At 39.3% G+C, this 20,485-nt stretch overlaps 1 protein-coding gene across 6 annotated transcripts in view; it reads right to left on the bottom strand.

Moving 5' to 3' along the window:
* EPS15L1 (epidermal growth factor receptor pathway substrate 15 like 1) overlaps positions 1–20,485 on the bottom strand; it is a 32,191-nt gene that overhangs the window by 3,513 nt on the left and 8,193 nt on the right. For 3 of the 6 annotated variants that reach the window (XM_065748840.1, XM_065748843.1, XM_065748845.1), the window contains 16 exons: positions 19,947–20,183; positions 19,264–19,421; positions 18,643–18,799; positions 17,978–18,040; positions 17,271–17,356; positions 16,999–17,071; positions 16,320–16,481; positions 15,272–15,469; positions 14,777–14,941; positions 14,441–14,567; positions 14,270–14,320; positions 13,705–13,841; positions 13,311–13,371; positions 13,048–13,130; positions 11,624–11,756; positions 2,122–2,327 (listed from right to left, as the gene is read on the bottom strand). In XM_065748840.1, coding sequence (XP_065604912.1) covers positions 2,122–2,327; positions 11,624–11,756; positions 13,048–13,130; positions 13,311–13,371; positions 13,705–13,841; positions 14,270–14,320; positions 14,441–14,567; positions 14,777–14,941; positions 15,272–15,469; positions 16,320–16,481; positions 16,999–17,071; positions 17,271–17,356; positions 17,978–18,040; positions 18,643–18,799; positions 19,264–19,421; positions 19,947–20,183 — 2,097 coding nt within the window. The remainder of the gene's footprint in view (positions 1–2,121; positions 2,328–11,623; positions 11,757–13,047; positions 13,131–13,310; positions 13,372–13,704; positions 13,842–14,269; positions 14,321–14,440; positions 14,568–14,776; positions 14,942–15,271; positions 15,470–16,319; positions 16,482–16,998; positions 17,072–17,270; positions 17,357–17,977; positions 18,041–18,642; positions 18,800–19,263; positions 19,422–19,946; positions 20,184–20,485) is intronic. The other 3 variants (XM_065748841.1, XM_065748842.1, XM_065748844.1) reach the window with 3 other exon arrangements.

Raw genomic sequence — 20,485 nt, 5'->3', positions numbered from 1 at the left:
TGTTAAGAGAAAAAAATTAGTTTGCTTCTAAATGCTTTTGTTATTTGGAAATCTAAATGCTTTTGTCAGGCTCGTGAATTGGTTTTTCTTGTTGATCTGTAAATTGAAGCTGGAACCTAGAACCACCTGAAACACGACCTACCAAAAGATTGTGGTTTGTTCCAAGGAGTCCTACTTAGTGCCAGTGAAAAGTCAAGAATGCAATGAGAACATCCTCAAACTCGGGCACGTGGCTTGGCCAACAAATTATTTCTTTGCAAAGTAATAAATCCCAATGAAAAGTTGGGTTATTCTGTCATTCAAACCAACACAACACTGCTCTCAGATTCCACAGACTCAAACTGTGTGTTAAAATCCTTTGTAAGGAGGATGGCTGGTTCCCAAAGAGCAGTTGAAGACAAGAGCAAGGCTCCTCCTCACTGCAAGGTACCTAGCATCAAGTGGAGCATCATAATCATGTGCTAGGCAAACAGAAAATAAACTCTGAAAGCAACAGGGAAACTGTCCAGTTCAGATAACTTCTTGTTTTCTCACAGCAGTACAGCCACTCTCAGAATTACTTAATTTTCTGACTGGATGAAGTGCCACCTAACAGTGAGGGGCTACTCCTCCTCCTGATCTCACTTCTACTTTTCCTCATCGTTTAGTTAATCCCATCTCCTGGAAGGTCGATGGCACAGAGCATTAAGTGCCCATTGGGATGGGGATCACCCACTGCAGTTCATCACTCAGTACACTCCATAAGTTAAAAGCGTGGCTTACACTAAAGAAATGCAGTCTGTAAGTAAGACAATGGCTGGGAAAGTCATTCCGTCTCATTCCTTGTCTCTCTTTCAAGGATGGAGCTAGGTGGTGGTCAAGAAATTTCAGATAAAGCAAGTTTTGCGTCTTATTTTTATTAAGAATGTCACCATTTTGTATACAATCACAGAACTTAACTGTGCATGAAATTCAACAGGCTAATACTAACTGTGGTAAACATACAGAATATCTTCAACTTGGACATCTTCAGTATCATAGATAAATTAAAGCACTGAGGCCAGCTAAACGTATGCACAGATGACCTCGACTAACAATATCAAATAGGAAAGTGATACACATTCACTATTATCTAATAATCAGGGGAAAACAGTAAAAAATTCAGCAACCTGAAAGGTTCAGCTTAAAGATCTCCACTTGCTGAAAACCAAACTGTGCCCATCAGGAACAGATTAAATTGGCAATTTCACTGCATGGCAACATGACAGAGCAAAAACACATGAAAGAAGGAAGAAAGCTGATGCTGTGGATGGAACAGATTTCTACCTACTTGTGGAAGCAGTAAGAACCACACTACTGCTATATTTACAGTGATTTCCAATTCAGCAACATAACTGCCAGCACAGAGACCAAAAGCAGGCTCCCAGAAACCCAGGCTTTTTTTAATGACCGGGTTCTTGGCTCCACTTCCAAACCTTCAGACACTGCCTTTTGGAGTGCAACATGGAGCTCCTGTGTTGGTTCTACATAACAACCCTTTTTTCTTTGTCTAACAAGGGCTTTTCTACAATATCAGTCACGGGAACAAAATTCAACAGCTGAATTTGCAGTCTCTGTCTTGTATATATATATATATATCCTTACGATCACATTCCATTGTATACAGCACACATTGTGACAGGATTGTCAGAGTTTTTCCACAACAAATACAAATACTTTACGAAATCTTTCCCTCTAAGGATTCACTCCTCAGGATATGGTGAGATTGCTATATAAACGTCTTCAACAATTATTTCTGAATCTGTACATCATTGGCTTCCCAAAATCAATTTACAAAATAGCCTCCATGCAACAAAAACAATACACAGATTCTGCTACAAAGAATTTGTGAGTAAAGGCACACTGTACTAATTTAAATGCAAGTAAATCCTTCAGAATTTAGTATGAAACTCAAAACTTCTTTTTTATTGAAATAACGCCTTTTTATTACAGAAGTATTAATACAAAAACAACGAGGACAGCATGAAGGTACTAAGAGACAGAAGCCAGTGAACAGTAGGTCTGCAGTTAAAACAAAAACCCAATAGATTGCTGCAAGCAGAGCAGAAAGTGGTTTGCTCAGAGACAATGAACTTAACTTACAGAGCTGAAGTCTGCAAACCCCAAGGAAGAGTCTTTAGCAGTTTTACTTGAAGAGGAGGGAGCAAATGGATCTTTTCCACTAAATGGGTCCCCAAACCCCTTTTTACTCTGAAACGGGTCACTGCTGTCAGCCCCAAATGGCTGGAAGGGATCATGGGGCTTGGGAAAATCTGAAGACCCAAGGTGGCTTACAGGAGTACTTTTACCTGGAAAGGTCAGGAAAAAAAAAAAGGAGAAAAAGAGAAGTTACTTACCATGGACAACGCAAATCCCTTAAATAGGAAACTGCTGTGATGCACTTTAGCATCGTTCACTCCTCCTGGGGTGGTTTAAATCTTAATCAAATACAACAGTACTCATTTCTCAGTGCAAATCATCTCAAACAGCAGTTTTATTTAAATGGATTTACCTTTCTTACAAAGGCTGCAATATTAATACCATTAAGATTTTAAATGATAAAACCCAACACCAAGACATCCCATCAGAGAAATGTAACAAGCACAGCTTCAGTTCATTTTCCAGGAATAGAGACATCTCCGTTTGTTTGGGATTATATAAAAGAACACAACACAATTCATGACTTCAGTGTTAAGTAGAACTACACAGGTACTTATCTGTGACCATACACAATGTATGTGATGTTTTGTCTTGGTTTTTTTTTTCTTGGAACTGTTCATACTTCTACAACTGCGTACAACGGAAAAGAGTGAGATAAAGACATCACTGTTCAGGGTGCTGCTGTGCAACCCAGTTTTTGTAGGTGACTTCTTGTTCATACATCCCACCCCCGTAACAGGAACGTGTGTGTGTGCTCAAACACAACAGCTGTGTATTTTAGTTGCTCTAATTAGAACCTCAATGGTTAAATTCCCTTTGAAAAGATCTCTATTTTTAGTGACACAACCAATAGAGGTCAGAAAGCTGTCAGTGCTGATGATAACGTACTCGAGGAACGACAAGGCAAAACCTGGAAACAGCCTGAAAAGGAATGATGGCTACTCCTCTCAAAACAACCTGAATCACACACCTTATTTAGCATCATCCGAATTACATACCCTATTCACACTAAAAAATCATGCCTGAAGCTTCCAATCCTCTGGCCTGTAATTCAGTGGGAATCCTACAGTTTATTCCCATCAGGATACACACGGGAGGGAAGCAGAGAAACTGAGCTGAAAGTGCAGATTCCGCAGTGAGGACCTGCCGCGTCCGAGACACAGCCTGGTGTCTCTTCAGAAAGTACTCTCAGCCAATGGTAGGTGCACAGAAACAGCACCAGCTGCACACACTGAACAGAACCAGGGCTGGGGGGGCTGCATCTTCCCACTGTCCTTCACCATACGCTGCCCCACACCAGATCTGATGGACGAAGCAGAAACCGGCGCATTTGAGGCCGCTGCTCCCATGGGTTAAAGCTGCTGCTGAAACCCCTCTGTGGAATTGGTGACTGTGAATACCAACATAGGTTTTGCAACGTTATTTGCTCAGCAAACCTATTTTTTTCTAGGTGGCCTGTTTGATGTTTTTGCACAAAGCCCCTAGTGGTTTCGGAACAAGCACAGAACATCGGGGTTTCTCGTGCTTCATCTTCAGAACAGATCACCAAACTTTGCTGCAGAGGAAATGTCACTGCAAATACGTGTGTGCCTGTTAATAATACAGAAAAAATTCATTCCACGTCCTCAGTGTCAGCTCCTTCAGCTTCTGAATGTTGAAAAATAAAAGAGGGTTTTAATTTTGTGATTCTAAGGCAGAACTTGAACAGGGCAACCTCTACAAAACAAGACCGTTTCTTGCAGAGAGATGTAAGGGCAGTGCCCACGCTGAATAAACCAATCTTAGCACTTACAAGCCCCCAGTGAGCCCTCCTTTCCCTCCCTCTGTTGTTTGTAGCTTGTTTGATCCTGCAGAGCTCAGCAAACACGGCTGTGAGGCCTAGCAGAAGCCTGGCTCACCTAGATGTTCTAATTTACTAACTCATTGTAGGTTAGTAATAATGACACAGGAGGTCTCCTTCCTACAGCACGTGGTTGTGGGCTGACCCAGATGCGAATCCCCCAGTGCAGTGAGGACACACTTTAACAAGGTTTCTGTATTTCCATGTGTGTATTTCTATATGTAAAGCAAAAGTACCAACATCGCATTAAAACATCACCACCAACTGAACAGGACTTTGGTAAAACTGTGATACTGCAGAGCACGCTGCAGGTGGAAACTAACAGCAATTAATACACTGCATTTTATTAAATACCGTTTAACATTTTTGAGGCACAGGCAAACAGTTGTAACCCTTTCTTATTTGATTTTTTCTGCTAATAGTTTCAGGGGAAAAAAAGCTCAGAAAAAAGCAAAACAGGTCCTATTCTGAAACCACAGCAGTTTCAGCAGTTACCCAAGTGGTGCACCCAAACCACACCGAGGACTCACTTCAGCAAAAAGAGATGATGAACAAAATGGTTTACCACAGCAAATGCTGTTAACTTGTAGTGAACTCCACCCATGCAAAGGGTTTATCTAATTTCATACCCTAGAGCAAAATTTAGGGCTGAGAGCTATAGCTCAAGCCAAACAATTTCTCGCCAGCAGAATGCAATTAGAGAACTTCGCTTATTGAATTACAAGATACTGACAGTGAAGCAACTGAATTCAGTTCTCACTATATCCCATGTTTTGAGGATGGTACCGTTCTGCCTGGAGGAGTACCTTACTGCACTGCAAGGAGCAGCAGCTTTCCCACATGTCACAGTCTGCCCCGTGCACGCTGCCAGCCATGGGGCACAGCTGCTGTGTGCTTCCCAACGTGACAAACCCGCTCTGACAAGTTGGAGTCCCACTCTGTGGGATTCGTAGTGACACTGAGCAAAGCCCACACGTGCCAGTACATCACACGAGCGATGCCAGGCTCCTCACCCATCTGTCAGGGCTGCAGGAGGTGTTACTCTGCAGCAGTTCGGAGACCATGAGGTGCCACCCCCACATCTCTCCTTGGCACTCCACCAAACCTACCTACATTCCCATCTTACTCAGCACACTTCTCAGCACGCTGCTAAGCTAGCCAGCTCTTCCACCGATGCAGAATAAACCTTTCATGAACTGTGAGCTTTGAGAAGTTACAGAAAAACATCATTACTGGCTTTCAAATTATTCTGAAAATGGAATTAAAACCAATTTGCTACACAATACTCAGAGTCTTTGTCCTCAACAAGGGCTACTTCTCCACTGTATTTCAAACTCAAATTTCTGTTCACACAAATTCACAATACATATTTTTAGTAACAGAAGTAAGATTTTTCCCTATGCAAAACCCCCCCGAAGTGTTTTTGCTTAGTATTTGCAACACTCTCCCCCCTTGCTAGGCAGCAACCCTGCACCTCTTAGCTTAGCAGAAATGTCCTTACAACCACAACCTGCTGGAGAGAGAGGTTTGAAGAAAAATCACTACATGTTCGGATTAGCAATCTGTTCTGAAGCAGATCCTGAATACACTGCTTCAGCAATCAGTACTGAAATATCTTCAGTACTGTGAGAGATCCACACAAACAGAATCAAAGCGTGAATGGAATTTTTAGTTTGTGGCCGGGGCAGGTGCTCCACCCATGAGTCATTTGTCCTAAACAACAAGGGATGCTTTCATTCTAGTGCAACTGTCAGGTCTTCTAGAAGGCACGAAAACAAAAGCTCCCCTCTGACTCACAAACTTTGAGGCTGAATTTTTCACAGTCAGCTGCAGATGAGGAAAAAATAAAGGTGTATGGGCACCGTGCTGCTCGTGAGTAACCTTGGGGACAGAAGCAGCTCTACGGAAACAGATGTGCAGTGCCACAAACAGAACACTCCTGTGATCGTGCAATGAATTACAGAGCCCTGTGCTCCCCTTCAGACCAAAAGGTGGTCCGTATGTCTTCAGTATGTCCATACAACTAAACAAAATCAAAATGCAAGGGATTTCTTTCCTTTTAGTTAAACTCAGTGCCTAACAGACTTCTTTCTTTTGTTTCTAACTCCTGATTAAATCTACTGTACCTACCATGGCTTCTTTCTCCTTATACTTAATGCATTAATACGTAGAGAAAACTTCTATGCAAATACATGTAGTGGGAATGTAGCACATGATGCAGGTCAGAAAGTGCCCACAAATATGTGATGTGCTCTGCACCATCTGCTCACAAGACAAGATTTTCTTTCAAGAAACACAGCCAGTAGATGCACACAGAGCATTCAGGCTTTGTTTTGCAAGTGCTTTTTGACTGAGACACTGAACAAACCGAGCAGATGCACTTTGTCTAGCTGAGCCACTGAGGACACAGCACAGGCACACAAACACAGAAATGTGCTACCCAGAAAGCAGCAAAGATCTCAGCTCTTTTCTTTCCTCAGTGATAACTGTTAATAAGAAGTCCATGTACATGTGAACTGACAGTGCCCTCGTACTGCAGCACAGATGATAAATAAGGCTAAAACTGTAAAACCAGTTAAACCATAAAATGCTTGAAGTTTAGAGAAGTGACACATGAAATAACTATATTTATCACTGACATAAAGGAGGAGGAAGCATCAAATACAAAGGAAGGCAGCGAGGCACAGGGCTGCACAAACACTGCTGCAGCACTGCCTCTCCACCCCGTGCTCACAGCTCTGAGATGCACACAGCACTGCAGGGCACCCAGCATGGTTCAGGGCTGCAAAAGAAGTCCCATGGTATAAACCCATATGGAAGTTCCCATAACTGTAGTCCAGGCAACTCTGAAGACATGCACATCTCCCATCTGGGTATCTGCTCACTACAGAGCCCACTCACTAAAGCTCTGAACTCAAGTTGCCTTCAGGCTATTTTCTTGAGTATATCTTCCTGGTCACCATTACTCTGTGGGCAGATAAACATTAAATTTACCTTCCAAGGCCTATGAGCAGTACATTTGCTTCCATTCCTGGCTCCTTCTGGGCTAACAACCTTCTATGGCAACTACACTTGTGAGTAAAGGATGAAGCATCCTCACTCCAAACTAGGGACTTGTTTCTGTAGATGATGGATTGCTGCATGCATCACAGCTATCAGTTTTCAGAGTACTCAGTAGTTCTTAAAGGGCCTTAACTAGACCTGAAAGGTCAAACTTCTTTTTACTTGGGACTCTGCACAAGTGGGGCATCTCTGAAGGATGAGAACCATACTCACTAATTTAAGCAAGGCTGGTTTGGCCTCTTTTCCGTCCTCTCAACATTTTCTGCCATATTTTGACATTTTGAAAGCACTACTTGTCATAAAACCCATGTGAGAATGGAATCGAAGCCCTTAACTCAAAGGCAGAGGTGTTAACCACTATAACCTCTGAAATGCCAACCTATAAATTCATTTTCCATAATACCTCAGAGCTACAACGAATAAATGGATCAAAAAACAAAGCCCAGGTTCTTTGATGAATGACTGTGTGCAGTCTGGAATAACAGCTTCCCAGCATAATTTATTTTAATATCTGAATTTCAAATATTAGGAAAGCAAACCCACACATCCCTTTTTTACATGGAATGAATGCAATACTTAGTCCTTTGAGTTCCCAATGATGATGTTTTTCTGCTATTTATACATTGGTCTTCCAAGATAAATGTAATTCTTTAAAGTACATAATCAACAAAGTACTATATTATCAATACAACGTCAACCACCTCCATTAGTCACTAATATTTAATATATATGAAAAAAATTGAAAAATATACAAACTGAAAAAAACTAGAATGATTAAAAAACCCAAACTTTTTATCAAATAATTTCAAGAAGAAAACAGACTGAAATGGCAAAGCACACTTTCCTCCTGCGTGTTTAGGACTTTATATTCTTTCAAGGTTAAAAAGGTCAAAACCACTATAAGCAAGCAATAAAAATTTAGACGAGGTTGAAGGTTACACACTGGTTAGTGGTGAAGGTTCTTCCACTAATATCACTGGTTAACAGCACTGCTATAACCGCAATGTGGAATGCATGGTGCTGCATTTAAAGGAAGTGGGTAAGGGTGGGGCAAATGCACTGGGTCCCACGATCAAAGCACTAGAGCATTGAATTTTACTTATAACCCAATCACTGACACCCACACAGCAGCTTCCTGTACTTTAAAAAAAAGAAAAAAGAAAAAAAAAATCTGTTTCTCTCTTTTTGTAATCAACAACTTTTACCTAGAAACTAGTTAGCGGTGAACTCTGACTGATTTCAATCTGCAGCTCACGGCAGAAAACATAATTGTTAATCTGTGAGAACCTCCAAAGACCATTTCAACTGCCAGGTTTCAGTGTATCATCTCTTTCTGAATACTTAACCTTAATTACACAACAGTTCTACAAGAGCTGAAAACCAGTATAAGAAAAACAACGTGAGCAGACGTTGAGCGGTGCAGATCAATAAATGGAAAGCTTCTTAAATCTACATAGCCCACCATGCAGAGCACAGTCCTGCTTAAATCTGGATACATTTTTTTGTGCTTTTTAAGCATTATTAAAACTCAACATCAATAAATGCTGGAAAACTTCCATTTTTCTCAGGAAAAAAAAAACCCTTTGGTTTGTCCAGTACCACCTGGTGAACATCAAATTACTTCAGCCTGCTCCCAACGGGGCTGTACTAAACCTAATGTCCATTAGGAACTTCATGGATTGCAAATGCATTCCTGAAGAAAAAGAGCATGCACATATTCCCTGGGTGACTTTTATTAGAACAGTCTGGTCAGAGCAGCAGAACAGCTTTATCTCAGCTGATCTCCCTCAGCCGAAAAAGAATCTTAAACCAGGTAAGGGACAGAGACACTGATTTTTCAAAGCTCTGTATGTAACAAAGCTGTGTTGGAGCTGTGATGTACACCTGTACCCAGGCTCGTAGTTCTCCTCCTTATCTCCTTGTCTTCGTTTTTATTCACTGATTTATTAACCTCCAACTCTCCTTAAAAGACTGTACTTACATTGAAAAAGCACAAAAGAAAAGAACATTTAATCAGAAAAACAAACGCGGGATCAAACAAACATCAATTTAAGACTGAGAAACATCTGAGATATTTGGAAGACTTTGGTTCATAAAGGGGTGAAAAAGAAGGAAAGTGATTTATGAAGAACATAACTGTAAGCCTGAGATTCAGCCTAAGATACTGCTTTAAGGAAATACTCTCATGATTGTTATCCCCTCTCCTAACCTTAGTTTTTGAGAAGGGAAAGATATGGATCTCAAGGGTGTCTCAGCCATGCCACACAGCAAGTGCTTGCCTATCCTTTCTAGATAACAACCACAGACAGCTGTGAACAGAACTATCTGCCAACAGCCACCAGACCACTGCTGCTTGTCAATGCCCAAGCTTTGAAAAAAAACACCAACTACAGAAAACAGTAAAAGAGGAAAAACAACCAATCTTTCAGTTTACAGCTTGGACTTTATATGGTGCCACGATTACCCACTGAAACTCTGCTGCTGACAAAGCTGCCCTGAGAAGTTCTCTGAAGCACAGTACAGAAAGCATCCCCGGAGCAGCCCCTCTTTGAGAGCAGCTCATCTGAACTACACTTTCCTTTCACACGTTTGTGCAGGTACAAGTGAGGACCCCCTGATGTGACCTTCACCAGGAGGCTGTGCCTGAAGCATCTCCCTGCCCTGTGCTTGGCTCCAGAAGCCTGCTCAGTTTTCATGAAGAAATAACAACCAAGGCACAACTCTTCACTTATCTGGATGAAACACGGACATGTGGGCAAGAAGGGAAACTATGGCACACCTTGGCCACATTCTGGTAATCCAGAACACCCTGCATAGCTCCATGGGCAGATCAGAGCATGCCTGCACGACACATAAGCCCTAATGAACTTAGAAAGTTATTTACCACTTTGGGAAATCAAGTAACTTCTAATGCTCTGCAAAAACATCAACTTGTACTTTATACTTGATTTAAGAGCGTGAGAACAAGCCAAGCTTTCTGTCAGACCTATACTGCACCTGACTAACAAAAGACAAGCAAGCCTCACAATTCATTTTCAAAAGCAAGTTTTACAAAAGCAAGGATGAACTAGGTACAGAAAGGCAACCGACAGATCTGGCTGCTAATAACTGCCATTTATTCACCCCTCAGCATGATCTTTATCACATACTTTTTTCTTTTTTCTTTTTAATTAAACAGACGAACGAGAAAGGTAAGAAACAACGGAAGTTTCTTTTCTGTTGTTTTCTGAGCAGCCTTCCCATTTCTAACACATACTGTATGCTTCTATCTCTTGCTCAAATCGCAGTATATTACTATAAAATTTCTCATGCTTTTAAGTAACCACTGAAGATTTCTTTAGTGTGGAAGGAAGGGAGGAGTATAACTGCATAAGCACATGAGGCTCATTTGCTTTAAAAAAAACCACCTGCTTTGTTTCCTCCTTGTCTATTTTATCATAACAACATTTGCTTTGGGTAGAACAGCGGAACCTTACAAAGCTTGTGTCTCACAACAAGGGGGAGAATTACACATTAAAACAAGATTTCTGAAAAGCCTGATTAAAGGCTGAGTGCACACATCTACATTCAAAACCAATTATTAAAGCTATGTGTCCAAAATTCTTCAGTATGCACAAAAGAGGGAATGAGAAGACAGATAAATACAACAATAAAAAACATGCAGGCAAGTCAGCCCTGTGAAATGTACTGCCCATTTCTGCAAAGTGCATTTGCTAGGAGTGCTCGTGTTTTGAAGAAGTACCACAAAGAAACCACATTAAAGAAATAACATAGGTGTGTATTTAGTATTTGTTTGACTCTTTCATGGCAAGTAAGATTACCTTCAGCTTTAATACTCCTTCTGTTCATCCTCTAATACTGTTGCAATGGCCTGCTTATATCTGTTCCATGAAAGAGTGCTTTGCAAACCCTGGATTAATCTATGGAACATCCTTGTGACAGAAAGCTCTTTTAATGTTATCCAAGGATCTAGTTCTAGCACAACTGGTTTGCAAAACCAGTCAGATCAACAATATTTGTTGTAAACAGGATGGGCACCGGGTGCACACTCTTCTCCAAAACGCAACAGTTGAAAGGAGAATTACTACCAGACAAGTAAAAGATAAACTCATCTTTCAAATTCTAAATGTTGACCCATGTTTACTGCAAAATTATGTGCCTATTCATATACAGAACCCAGATCTCCTTTTTTTGGGTAAGCCAACCAAACGTTCACTGCTAATATTAACTGAACTATTCTGCTGCTGTTAAAAGTAGACCTGAAACTAACAGCTCTAAAGCAGCTTCAGTTCTTGGAACAGTTTCACTGGTATCTGAATGTTTCAGCTCTTCAAAAAATCAGCACTATGGAGGAAAACTGAATTTCCACTCAGTTTCACTCTGGTTTATTGACAAGTTCTGCCAATTTGCTGATAATCTCATACCTTCTTCCACAGTTGAAATGTAAAATATTAGGGCAGAAAACTAACAACTTGTCCTTATTTCCAAGGATATACAGTAATAAATCAGGGGAACTGGTTATTAAAAATAAAACCTCCTTACCACTGGGTGGCTTGGGCCGTGGAGGAACATTTTTCTTTGGTGGTAATGCTGGTGTGTCTGATTTGCTTTTGAAAGGGTCATCTGAAAATCCCATTCCTCCAAAAGAGGAGGTGAAGGGGTCTGAAGCTACTGACTGCAACAGGAATAAAAGAAAAACAGTGTAAGCACATTGCAGAATATCCATTGTTTCACAAAGCCCATAAGTTAACTCAAAGAAAAGCATCAACTTCAATTCTGTAAATCTGTCCTCTTTTAATGTTAGCATCTCGTGCTGCTGACACTGCTAGAGGTGCTAGTTTAAGAGCACAAATTAAAGGTAGCTGTGCTCTTCATCACTAAAACAATTCTCAAACTTTTACTCATAGCAAAAAGCTAAAGAACATAAAAGGAAGTAAAACTCCCTTTTATTATTTGGCACTGAACACTCACACTAGAGCACAGCCTTCACTCTGTGGTCAAACAGAATTGTGAAACAAAGCAGTAACTGTGAACATATAATAGAATGTAGAACAGACAGGTTTTCTCCCAAGCTTTACTTAAGTTACATCTATTTGTCTTTTTTTGTAAAATCTTGGAATTTTTTTTTAATGCATTGTTTTCACATACTTCATATATTCAGCTGTTTTCTGTAAGAGACTCTCTTACTGATGACAAATGGCACAACAAACTATGCTACGCAGGAAAATTTATCCTGGAATAAAAAAAGAAGGCTTTGCAGGCAAAGCTAAAGCTAACAGTCACCAACACTTCCAACGCAAACCACACACACCGTATCTGTTGGGACTGCTGCCACCTACTGGAGAAATATCAACCCCACAAAAACAGAACAAAGAAAACCTACAAACTTAACTGCAAATTCCAAAGTCAGGCTCACAAAACTAATGGCAGACCGTGACAGCTATCCAGATTAGGAGGTAAGGACCTACAACTACTTGGAACACATTATATACTCAGTTTATAACAATAAACCAAAAAATAGCAATCTTGTTAAAAGCTGTGAAATGTCAGTGCTGAACATTTTCCACCCTTCTCTGCTCCCCTATACTCATGGAGAAGCTTCAGAACAAGTTAGAATGCCGTGAGAGATGCAGTCAAGCAAACATAACAACACATTGCTGTGCCTGCCTTCCATTATCTGCAGCAATTCCCTTTGATTACAGGTGAAAAATAGATGTTACTTCTTTTGTCCCTCTGGTATTTGAGAATGTGTGTGGAGATTGATTTCCCCCTCTTGAACCTATGACACTGATTAAGGCTTTTCCATATATGAGATGGATGGAAGGTATTTTGCTAAGTAATTGTTGAGACTGGTCAGAATAAAAACAGCAGAAATAGGCTGCCAGCTTAAATACTGCAATTACATCACACCCTTCAAAAACATGTAATTTTTTTATGAGCACATTTGCTTTCCTCGTGATCTTTACCTTTGACATTTGACTGAAGTCTGCAAATCCTTCACCACTACTGAAAGCACCACTTCCAAATGGATCCAATGTTCCAAATGGATCTGGAACAGGAATTAAAATATAATTAAAATTTTTTAATTTTAGGAGTAGAAAACCAGGTAGGTGATTAAACGACACTTGTTTTTTGTTTTTCCCTTGCAAAATTTGCAACACAGTGCAAAGAGCAGTTGGAAAAAAAAGAAAAGGAAAAAAAAAAGAGCAAACTATAGTTTTCCTCTTACCTGGACCTTTTGAAGAGACACTGGAAGATGTGAAAGGATCACTGCTTTCAAAAGGATCAGGCTAAATAAGAACAGATACATAATCACTGTTGTGCTGTACTGTGCACTTCTCTTTCTATGCACAACAGTATCTTTAGGATGTGCTTTAGGACAAATTATTTCCAGTTTCAGACCACTCTGCTTAGTGGACATATAATAGATAAAATCAAATGAACAGGTGAAATGTGCAGTACTTGACTACTGACAGAATTGAACAAAACCAAAACACATTCAAGTGAAAAGCGTAACACAAATATAATGTATGTTTGATCCTATGGCAAAATAAGAAATTACACACAGAAGTGTTCAGAAAATAAAACTATGGCATTTAAAAATTGAAGTATAAATCACTGACCTTGGAGGGCAAAGTGGAGGGCTTTGTGAATGGATCTGATGTAAATGGGTCACTCTTCACTGGTTTCTTGAAGAAATCCTCAGGGGCAGAACTACGAAACGGATCACTTTCCTTAAATGGATCACCTCCAAAAGGATCTAGAAGGAGTATTAAAAGGTGAACAGAATGTAGCACCTAGTAGAAGTAGTCAAAACAACAAGGTGTGTCAACAATGAACTGTTTTTTATTTGACCTCATACTCACTGATTTTTTTTTCTTACTAATAAACAAACAAAACCACCACCAACAAAAACAAACAAAAAACCACCATGGCAACTCCAACCAACTTCCAGATGCTCTCTGTACTGGGTATTAAGTTGCAACAAGGACATACATTCAGTGAATATCTGACAAGGTTACAGACTTCATTAGATGAAAAGTTCACACTCTATGTAACGTACTGATCCTGTCTGAACCAAATGCCGAGTTCCCACATGCAAACCAAAAGCAGAGAAACCCTGATATCCATTTTTGTTTGGCTACAAATTGTCTATTCCATCTGTCCTGTTGTTGTAAGGGCTATTACCTGCTGGAGCAGGTGGCTGCTCTGCAAAAGGATCATGCTGGAATGGGTCACCTATGCAGGACAGAAAAATCATTTGTTTTATCCACTATTTAGCAAGAAGATAAAAGTTAGAAAATATCATTTACTCAACAGTCGGTCTTCAAGGTCTCATGTAAGCCATTGGTCACTTACTGCCTTTGAAAGGGTCTGCTCCCTTAAATGGATCAGATTTAAAAGGATCTTCTGACTGGAATGGGTCTGTATGCAACTCCTGTGTGTTATTGGTGAACATCAAGGCTTTATTCTTAAATGGATCATCCTAAAAATTAAGACAAGAAAGTATTGACTTAAAGGAAACACAATAAATGATTTAAATAGTGCTGGAACTGTCTTAGAAGAGAAATATTAATGCATTTTGGAAAGCAAATTTCTCTCATTCTTTTTTATTTTTTTATTTCAAATTAGGGGTAAATAACAAATCTAAATATTGCAAAATACTCTTAAATAACACCATGAACTTTTCCTTACCATCGCTCCATAATTGCTTCTTTCTGTCTGCCCAAGGCCTTCACTTATGTCTGCTAGATTTGTCAGGCTACCACCATTAACTCCATTGAGAGCTTCATTATATTCTTCTATACTCTTATTGACTTCTTGATGGCTCTCTTGAAGCTGAGAAAGTTTACTTCTTGCCTAAGTAGTAAAAAATTATTTAGCATGTTAATCTTTCAATAACAGTGTCATTCACACAAAACTGAAGGGTGCAGCTATTACTGAATTGGTTACTTCAGAGATTCAGTAAGAGGACACAATCTTTTCATCCACGGTTAAACACAGCTGCAAGACAGCTGCTTCCCCACTCCTGCTGAAAACCCCCTCAGGAGTTAAAACTACTTCTGACTCAGACTGGGAATTAACCTACAGAGCAACAATCAGAAAGGCTCGTTTCATGCACTGCTATTCTCTTCTGTAAAGTCATCCTTCTCGTTGATGTTCAACTTTAGCACGTTAAAAAGTGAATACCTGGTTTATTTCTTCCTGTGTTGATTTTAAAGACTTGATTATTGTTTCAAGCTGCACTTTTCCAGCCTGGATACTCTGCTCTAACTGTGTCTCCTCTTGCTGGAGGCGATTCAGCTCTGCTTTTGCTCTATTAAGATCATCTTCCTGTGATTTTAAATCAGATTCCTGAGATTGAATCTGCATTTTCAGTGACGAAATCTGAAACAAAACATTATAAAAATCAGAGAGAAATCTGAAGTAAATGTACCTTAATTCATTATGTTGTGAATTTATAAAAAATAGGAAAAATAGAAAGCTGTAAAGCAACCTATCAAGTGCTACAGAAGATAAAAGCCATAAGCCAAAGAACTGCATGCTTATTACATTACCCAGAATTTCTGGCATAAGCATGCAGGAGATTCAATAAAACCAAGAACTATTAGTATCTTAAATGACATAAATACTACGCTAATTGTAAAAGTTATTGAAGGTTGTTTCAGTGGTTACCCTGGAGTTTTCAGAACTTGGTTCCTTTTCCACTGAATATTTATCGAGTATTACAAAGCTGATTTTTTTGTTGTTGTTGTTTTAAACTCTGGTAGAGTTAAATTTATACAGCTGCATAAGACTCCTTATATGCTTCCTTGCATGGCACTGTACACCAAGTTTCTGATAACTGTGTCCCCCTGAAAACCTACCTTTAACTCAAAATACTGACAAGAGGTTCACAGTGATAAAAATACACACTGTTGTCCACAGACTGTCTGGTGGGTCAGGAATAATGCTTTTAACTCTCCTAATGGGCTGAATATTTCATGTATTCAAAGAACAATAACAATTTTTGAAGGCAGGGACTCCTGTAGATCACCTGGTGGAATGCCATATTCATAACCATTATGAAAGTTGTGTAAGTTAGCAAAATCCTTTTCGGATCTCTGTATTTATGTGGAAATTGCTATTTATGGTTGAAAAATGACAGACAGAAAAAGTTTGTTTATGAAATGAATACAACTTCCTTCAACAAAAGACACAATATACTTGAGGATCTCTAGGATAAACATACACTCACCACCTGTGTTTCCTCCTGGCATTTCTGCCTTACATCATTCAGCATATCCTTCAGTTTGGCTTTTTGTTGGTCCATTTCATCCAGGCGGTCCTGGGCATCTTGTTTCTGAGCCTCAAGTTCTTGCAAGTTACTTGTCTCCCTATCTAAATCGTTTTGCAGTTCCTGAGGAAAGTCACACAGTTTGTAACTCACATTTAGCTCACACCTTACGGGAATGATCAAGCACAGAAACAGGCTGGCACACTCCACAAGATTTCCTGTGTCACCTTTTCCTGCCTGCACTTTCTTTCAGCAGGAACTTGTAGATAACATTGCACAAATCAGTGCCCACAAGACACAAAGAACTGTGATGCAGAACACATGTGACCGAGTTATCTTTACTCTGAAAAACAATACTCTTTGAGCAATGATTTCCTAAATTACAGTGTCAAACACTAACTAGAAGACATTTCAAAACATTTGTGTATCATGATCTATTTATATTAACAAGCATCAGAATAAACATTTATGATGGAGAAAAAGAAACTATAGACCTTTGTGTAAGTTAGAGAAAACTCAATACAAGGAGGAGATGTGTCCAGAAACAACATAAGGAAAGATTGAACAAAAGACAGCATTATTTTCACTATATCATTTTAAGATTACAAAAATCAATGATTATAAGCAGAGGAGTTTTTACCTGAACTTCATTCGTTTTCTGTCTAATTGAGTCTTCCTTTTCCCTAATGTCTTGCTCTAGAGAGTATTTTTCTCTGAAAGATAAAAAAGCAAATGTTTTCATGATTAGTAAAAAATACAACACACATCCTTGAACCAACTACCATTACCGACTTCAATGACAAGCAGTAAGTAGCTGATTATAAGAAAATAACTGTATCTGACATATCAGTGCTATAAACTTAATTGGTTTTCTTACTTCAAGGTTAACAGTTAATGGCCTACAAGTGTTACCTCTGCAGCTGTGCAATTTCTTGACTAATGTCATCCAGTTCTTTCACCCCTGTAAATTCTCCTGATCCAACAGAACTTGAACTATCCTGTTAAGAACAAAACAGCCTATTAAAACACAGCTGTGGCAGATCTTCCTCTACAAAGGCTGAAGACAAAGGTGGGACACAATCCTCTTGATATGAGAAGTCAAAAATATTACACAACAACCACTGAGTGCCATACAATTCTTCCTTTGAGACAGGAGAATTTTCCCACTGTGCATGTAACAGATAGGACAGCTGAAGTACACAGCAGTTAAAGAACATGCACAGTGTCAACAAATAAACTGCAGGCAATGGTAAAGTTTATATTCAGAAACTAAAACTGCACCTCTGCAACAGTCTACAGCAAAGCTTCCAGGGAACTTTCCAGGGAAATTAATGATATTTAAATGTTCTTGAACCCTGCCCAAATTGAAAGTTTCTGAAATTACCCCTGATTTATTGAGAGCTGCAGCAATGGGTAACTCTACAGCCACTCAGGTACGGATTAGTACAGTGACTTGTACTTATGCTGTTCAGGATCGTAATAAGATGTTACACAATTTGATTATGAACCAAGTTAAAATGAACTGCCAAAGTCAAAGACAAGTGCAAAGAGATGAGAAGGTACAGAAAAAACTTCTAAGTCCAGCACATGAACAATTTTGCAACGTTGCAATTACTCACACGACGCATTTCTGTTAGTGCTGAGATTTCAGTTCCTACAGGAGTCAAGTAACCTGACAGAGTCTACAGAAAGAGGATACAGGAAAAACCTTAAAAGGACTAGAGCAATAGCAACAACAGAAATACATTTAGAGACTCAAAAGCTGGTTAGGAAAAGTAGAAAAGTAAAAGAAAATGCTACTTATTTTACAGAAAGGGTAATTGTATTGACATGGCAAAGCGTTCGTTAATGCAAGTTTCAGAAACAGTGACACACTATTAAGAAAAGGAACAGAAAAACAGAAGCCTGTTACCCTCCAGATTCCCATTAAGAGAATTTCACATTCTCATGGGAGGAATTTGGTCCTGGCCACAGCCAGGGACAGACTACTAAAGCAGTCTTTCACAACTTCCTAAAGAAGTTTTAACAAAACACTTCTTTGTCACAAAGGAGTATTTCTCCATCTCAGCTTCTCTCAGTTATTAATGAAATGTACTTCTGCATTACTGTCTTATGCGTTTCAAAATAGACAAATTTTTGACAGCACAAGGAAACACTGCTGAGATGAGCAAAGCAATTCTTTACCATCATATTGAAAAACATAAACATTATGAAATCAATACTCAAAGATCACTTGTATCAAGGCACATCAGCTCTGTGTATCTGCAAATAATCCACTCCTTACCTGTATGGGCGTATTCCTCTCCGTGGGAGGGATCATATCTGAGGACAACACTTGTGGAGGGTCGATCCCTTTACTGACCTTCTGTTGAATGAGATACATTGCTAGTGCAAACTGATCTTTGCTTAGCTTTCCTATCTGTCTTGTATCTGCCAAAGCCCTGGTAAAAAATAGATCATACTTATAAATAAGGGAACTACTCTTCTTTACCAAAAAGTCTGAAATACAAACACAGACACAATTTTCTTTTGATTCAGTCTCATCAGAGCCTCATTCCAGTGAAAAAGCTCCATGAACAGAGCAGTTTTTATTAGACATACTGGACTGAATAGATGAGCACTACTCTGAGAAAAAAAGCTTTAGAGCACCAGAACTGCAAAAAACAATCACAACTCAGTCTGATCTACACCCCGCTCCCAGGACAGCCAAGTGAGAACTTATTTCTCTCTTGGTTTTTCATGTACCCGTATGTCATAATTGTGCAGCAGGACAAGCAAATGAGGCTGATGGCTTTTTTTTATTATTATTATATTTCTTTTAGTGTTAAGATTACAAATTTTGGACGGATAAACTGCCTTCTCAGATCAGTGAGTTGCAAAAATATAGCTACTAGGGAATTCTTACCATATATGTGCTAGGAGATTCTGAGACAGACCTGAATGCATAAAAATGTCCTTTACTTCTTGGCCACTCACAAAACCATCCATATCTGTGTCTGTTTTTAAGAAAATGTCATCGTATCGCATTTTCTCAGACATTGGTACAACCCAATTCACAGAGTGCTGTAAAAGAAAGTTTTGCATTTCAGTAAAAATACTGAAAGAGTCAAAAGGCACCAAGCACAGAACACACAGCATTCCTCAGCACTGGACACGCTGAACGCATCTGGCAAAATCTAAGCTGATTTGTAAACAATTATTTCCTTTTTCCCAAGAATGTTCTAGTTGAATACCTACCTGAATTAATAAAAGCTAATGAATAGCTATTATATTCATCAGCTGAAAAATGCTCATTCTTTGAAAATACAGATCCAACCTCCTCCACATTGGAATTTTGAAGGCAGATTACTTCTTCTTTTTTTTTTTTTTTTTTAAGTAATAACACTTTTCTATGGAAAGTGAAAATTCTCCACTAGGATTTGCTACACCTCATGTTCATGCAACTACAATTCACATGCTCTTTTTCCATTCTCTGTTCATTTTTTCCATTCAAAAAGAAATGTATTTTAAGAAGAACGTTTACATGAGGAAGCAATTCCCCCTCCCCCTCCAGTTTACTGATATGGAAGAGAAAAAAAAAAATCACACCTGTGCTTGTTTGATGCTGTGCTTGGGAGACAAACTCCCTGTGCTGTTCAGACTTTCTACACTACCATGAGATGGAGTAGAACGTAGGCTGTCCTTTGGTGGAGGACTCGCAGAGAGAACAGGAACTGCACCAGGAAAGACAGGTGTCTTCTTTCTTTTAGAAGGTGGTATGAGAGAAGGGGGTAACAGTGAAGGAACAGGCTCTTTCTCGAGAGCTCTATAAACCAAATGCATTGCCTGCAAAGGCAAAGAAGTCAGATATAACATGTTAACAATTTAGAAGAGAAAGGAATGAGATTTTCCAGTATCAGCAGTTTACGTATTAGTAAAACAAACACCGTAAGATTAGAGAGACAAGCCAGAGAACATGATTCTGAATGTTATTCTAAAAACATTCATCTTGGTGACACAGACAAGAGTTCGTAAGGTTTTGTGAAAGACCATCACTGCATGTGAATGATTTAAATCTAAAACAGAATGCAGCAGAGAAAGCTGCAGAGAAACAGCCAAGCAATTTGCTCTAGCAGATGCACTGCGAA

Source organism: Cyrtonyx montezumae, unplaced genomic scaffold, assembly GCF_038088225.1.
Source record: "Cyrtonyx montezumae isolate F1298 unplaced genomic scaffold, pur_monq_1.0 scaffold_51, whole genome shotgun sequence".
Classification (NCBI taxonomy): domain Eukaryota; kingdom Metazoa; phylum Chordata; class Aves; order Galliformes; family Odontophoridae; genus Cyrtonyx; species Cyrtonyx montezumae.
This window is presented reverse-complemented; position numbering and strand designations above follow the sequence as displayed.